Source organism: Meleagris gallopavo, chromosome 19 (assembly GCF_000146605.3).
Source record: "Meleagris gallopavo isolate NT-WF06-2002-E0010 breed Aviagen turkey brand Nicholas breeding stock chromosome 19, Turkey_5.1, whole genome shotgun sequence".
Classification (NCBI taxonomy): domain Eukaryota; kingdom Metazoa; phylum Chordata; class Aves; order Galliformes; family Phasianidae; genus Meleagris; species Meleagris gallopavo.
The window spans coordinates 919,649-924,694 of NC_015029.2; the positions used below are offsets into that span (position 1 = coordinate 919,649).

The 5,046-nt window shown below is 51.2% G+C and overlaps 1 protein-coding gene across 1 annotated transcript in view; it reads left to right on the plus strand.

Annotated features, from left to right (window-relative positions):
• LOC104913710 (cholesterol 7-desaturase-like) overlaps positions 1-5,046 on the plus strand; it is a 10,323-nt gene that overhangs the window by 2,916 nt on the left and 2,361 nt on the right. The window contains exons 2-6 of the mRNA XM_010721112.2: positions 296-484; positions 2,272-2,450; positions 3,170-3,295; positions 3,486-3,605; positions 3,805-3,981. Coding sequence (XP_010719414.1) covers positions 296-484; positions 2,272-2,450; positions 3,170-3,295; positions 3,486-3,605; positions 3,805-3,981 — 791 coding nt within the window. The remainder of the gene's footprint in view (positions 1-295; positions 485-2,271; positions 2,451-3,169; positions 3,296-3,485; positions 3,606-3,804; positions 3,982-5,046) is intronic.

Genomic DNA, 5,046 nt, shown 5'->3' on the forward strand with positions numbered 1-5,046 from the left:
ATTAGGAAACATTCTCATAATGAGTGCTAATGCATTGGCCCAGGCTGCCCAGGGAGTGGTGGAATCACCACCTCTGGAGGTGTCAAGAACCACAGAGATGTGGCACTTGTGGACGTGGGACATGGGCATGAGGGGGCGAGTTGGCGGTTAGACTTCATCATCTTAGTGGCCTTTTTCAGCCTTAATGTTTCCGCGATTCTTCCTGCTGCCCACTCAGATGGGGCTGAGCCACCCCTCCATCCCGCACCCCTCACTCCGTTTTTGCAGACGCTCTCATGACCTCGTGTTCCCACAGGAGAGCGGCTGGCTGCGTTCCGCACGCAGGACGGCCAGGCTCATGTGGTGGATTCGTACTGCCCACACCTCGGGGCTGACCTGGCTGCTGGCGGACACGTGGTGGGCAGCTGCATCGAGTGCCCCTTCCATGGCTGGCGTTTCCGAGGAGAAGATGGGAAATGCACCCACATCCCATATTCTGGAAAAGGTGAACCTCCCCCAACTCTGCAGAGAGCACCCGGAGCGATGGCAGTGCCTAAAAATCTGATTAGGAAAGGAAAAACAGTCTTTGCCAGAGCTCACCCCCACGCTGCTCCCTCATTTCCTGCAGCACACCGACTTCCTTGGGACACAGCATTCTGATGGCCTGTCATATGTTAAATCACACCCGGGACTTTCACCCACTGGGTTTCAGAAATTACTCTGCACTCAGAGTACGGTGACGGCTTATACCAATTCAATGCTTAAATAACAGATAAAATAATCTCTATGTGACCTTTTTTCCTCTTTTTAAGGCTTTCACACCCATCTTTCGATACGGTTTGTGGCAACCATGCAGAGAGAAATCCTTAATTTCACCTGTAATAATTACTTGGTGGGCTTGCACTGGTTTAAAGAAATCAGCCATTCTAAACATGGCTGAAAACATGGAGAGAATTTACCTTGAGCTCTCCCTTGGATTGTTCTTCCTAATTATTTTCCTGAGAAGGTCAATTTGGAGTTGATTCAGATAGTGATGATAACATTAATTAACAGCAAAACTCTACTAAACAGATTTTTTTTCCCAAAGTGGAGAAATCGTTCTATCCATATGAGATGAGATAAACAGTTTATGGATTGCACCATGCAGATTAATACTGCATTAGTTTTTGCATACGCACGCACTCAGGAGCTGCATTTGAATGAAAATTTGATTCCAAGTAATGAAGAAAGATGTGCTTCATTGCAAAATGAGAACGAATATTCTGGCCATAGGCAAACTCTTGCCAAAATGCATTGTTTCCTGTGAGATTGCTTTATTCACAGCCATGGTTACTGGTGGAACAGAACTGCACACAGCTGCACTGCTCCCAAATGGGTAAATGGGTCAGGTTGAGATAAACAGATTAAGGAGCCATCTGTGTGCATGGAGGGAATGGTGGGGGATTTTGGTGCACAGCCCCTTTGGCACTGGGCTCGCAGGGCACCCAGTATGTGCATGGGGTGAGGAATGTCCTCCAATGCAATGGATCCCATCAAAAAGATGGGTTTTGCAACTCTAAGTGGCACCCGTGGTCTTGTCCAGCCCCCTCTGTCAGTCATTGGTTTGGAACATGATATTTTCAGGTCCCTTCAAACCAAAACCATTCTATGGTTCTAGGAAAGCAAAACCTAATTTCTTGCATCCTTCAGCCTCCCAAGCGGATGTGCAAACTTAAATAATAAGGAAAGTATGCCCTCTGGGCTTGTTTGCCAGCTAGGAAAAAAAAAACGTAAAGAAAGTGAAAGCTGCCCATTGAGTAGAAGAAAAGTTTTCTGACAGCTGGTTACATATAAACACCCAAATCAATTTCACTGGGAAGGTTGGAAAGAGTGGAGGTCTGCTCCAAATGCAACCCGTGGCACTGCTGTACCAAAACAGGATGACTCGAGCTCAGCAGTTACAGCTGGCTTTGCTTCCTGCCCATCTATAACTGAAGCCATTGCTTTAGCTCAATGGAACTGGAAGGGGATTCACTGGACGAGTGCATTGTGCATGGTTCCGAGCAGTGAGAGCAGGCTGCAGGGCTTGCCACCTCCTGGGGGGACTCGTGCACACAGAAATGACATTAAAGTAAACAGAAAGCAAATTTCAGGAGCTGCTTTTCTCCTTCAGCAGCCTGAGGGGTGGCAAATGGCAGCAGGGAGAGCCTGTGCCAAGCTAATGCTGCCAGAGCTCCGAGCTGTAGCCCTGGGTGAAGTGACACTGAGCATGCTGGAAATGCCACTTTTATCCAATCCTTTTCTTTTCCTCAGTGCCAGATTTTGCCAAGGTGCGGAGCTGGCCATGCTGTGAGGTGAACGGGATGCTGCTGCTCTGGTACCACTGCGACGGGACCGGCCCTGCTTGGGCTGTGCCTGAGCAGCCTGAGATCATCACTGGGGACTGGGTGTTCCGGGGGCAGACAGAGCACTTCGTGGATGCACACATCCAGGTGGGAGCACGGTCGGGCTGGGGTCCCTTCCTTCAGTGCCGACCCATCCCCAGATACCTCCTTCCACTAAACCCAGAGCCACCGCACAGAGCCTGGTCCTGGAAGTGCATCACCGTGCCACGTGCCAAGAATGTGGCAGATGTTCCCCAAACGTGAACCACGGGCTGCTTGAGAGGGAGCAGATGTGCTGGGTGCTTAAAGGGAATCTGTTCATTTGCTTTGACTTATAACTGATGTAATTTAAAAGAAGATTCTCCAAGAATTGCAGCGCTTAGTGTCAGCAGGCTCTCCAACTCATTGATCACAGAATGGGAAAACGCGCGGTTATTTTGCTGTTAATCTTCATAACCACATTGATTTGCTGGCAAGCAGAACAAAATGCTGCTTCTGTCATCTCTTGGTGGAACTGTGGAGGCTGGAGGAGAGAGTGGCATGAGCAGAGCTGTGCTGGGGTCAGTCCATTCTGCGTGCCATCTTGGTGGGATGCTGGTGGACTTAAGCAGTTAAACCTCAAAACGTTTGGGATTAGAAAACATTTCTTGTCAGAAAGAGTAGCAGTGTACTGGCACGGGCTGCCCAGGGAGTGGTGGGTTCACTATCCCAGGGTATGGTGCTGGGGGACATGGTCAGTGGGGTGAGCTGATGGTTGGACTTGGTGAGCTCTTAGGATTCTATGATCCTAAGAATTCAGCACTTGACATAATTTGTCCCCCATGCAGGAAATCCCTGAGAATGCAGCCGACACAGCTCACCTGGCCTTCCTGCACGGCCCAGCCATTCTGAGTGGATCTGACCTGAGATACACCAAGTCCAGGCTGTGGGACTTCATGAAGCACGTCTGGGAGGTAGCGCCCTGGCTCCCCTGGTTGCCACGCGTTGCTCACAGCCCCCCAGGCCAGATCCCTTTCCTGCCTCTTTCCCTGATTCCTTTCACGTCCCCTCTCTTCAGTTCACGTCTCTTCTGTATCTCTGAGCCTTTCCCTCTCCCCGTGCTCTACCCTTCCAAGCCCCATCTCACTGTTACCTCCCTTTCAGGCTGAGTGGCAGCCAGAGCCGGAGCCCCACAGGCACTGCTCCCGCATGCAGCTCCAGCACACAGCCACCATCTTTGGGAAGCGCTTCCCCTTGCTGGACCTGTCGGTGTCAGCCCGGCAGGTACGTCCTGTGCCCCATAGAGCTCTCGGGGTGAGCAGTGGGAAGGGCAGGAGGCTGTGAACAACAGGGCCTGGCCCCTTTCTGTGAGAGTGGGTCGGCCATCATCCCCTGAGCTGATGGACGGCTTTGTTGGCCCACAGGATGAGATTCCAGTCAGGACCACTGGACTCCATCCCTCAGGGTGCTCTGTTCTCTGCAGGTAGGGCCAGGGCTGGTCTTCCTCAACTTCAAACATGCGTTCCTGGGCCATGGGATCATCCTGCAGACAGTGACGCCCCTGGAGCCTCTCCTGCAGAACGTGGTCCACAAAATCTATTACCAGAAGAACGTGCCAGCCATCATCCCCAAGTTCATCCTGAGGGCAGAATGCATTCAGGTGGGGCTCCGAGGAGGTGGTGTCCTGCAGCGTGGGATGCTGTGTGGAGCAGCTGCCCCTGTGGGCTCACATATTTGGGAGTTGAGCACTCTTGGGCACAATCTTTCAGTCCTAGGAGCCCAAAGAAGGAAGCTCAAGGTTTAGTATTGAGGATTCCCTCATCTGCTGAGGGTGGCAGTGAGATGCTGTGCCTGTCCTGTAGATGGGAAACTGGGGCATAGGTGACCTCTCCCAGAGTTGCAAGGAGTTTTTAGGAGGTCTAATGGCTGCATCCAGATCTCCAGCATCCCAGGATGTTGCTTTAGGACCTGTGCCAAGAAATACTCCCACTGTTAAACTATCATGAAGTTTGGCAACTCTTGCTCTTCCTGATAGAGAAGTCCTTTCAGAAGGGACTCACAGCAGTGGAGGAAAGACCCTTCTGGAGGTCTCTGTTCCAGCTGGGGCCAGACTATGGCCCAGACTTTTCTGGGTGAGCCTTGGAAGCTCCTTAGAAGACTGCTCCCATCCAGCTCTGTAGGTGACCCCTTCCATTATTGCTCCACTCACACTGTTGATTTTTGTTTTTAATGTCCATTTTGACCTTCTCAATGTCAAAAGATGGTTTTACAATGCCAAGATCCTATCCCAAACCAAACTTAGCTGTGCTAGCTCATATTGTTTAAATGTTGGCTTAATATATCTTACAAATGCAGATTACCCTCAGCAAGTTTGCTGATGATACGAAGTTGGGAGGATTGGCTGACACATCTGAAGGCTGTGCTGCCATTCAGTGAGACCTGGACAGGCTGGAGAGCTGGGCAGTAAGAAACCGGATGAGGTTCAACAAAAGCAAGCGTAGGGTCTTACACGTAGGGAGGAATAATTGCATGCACCAATACAGGCTGGGGGATGAGCTGCTGGAGAGGAGCTCTGCAGAGAGGGACCTGGGCGTCCTGGTGGACGACAGGTTGGCCATGAGCCAGCAGTGTGCCCTCGTGGCCAAAAAGGCCAATGGCATTCTGGGGTGCATTAGAAAGAGCGTGTCCAGCAGGTCGAGGGAGGTGATCCTCCCCCTCTACTCTG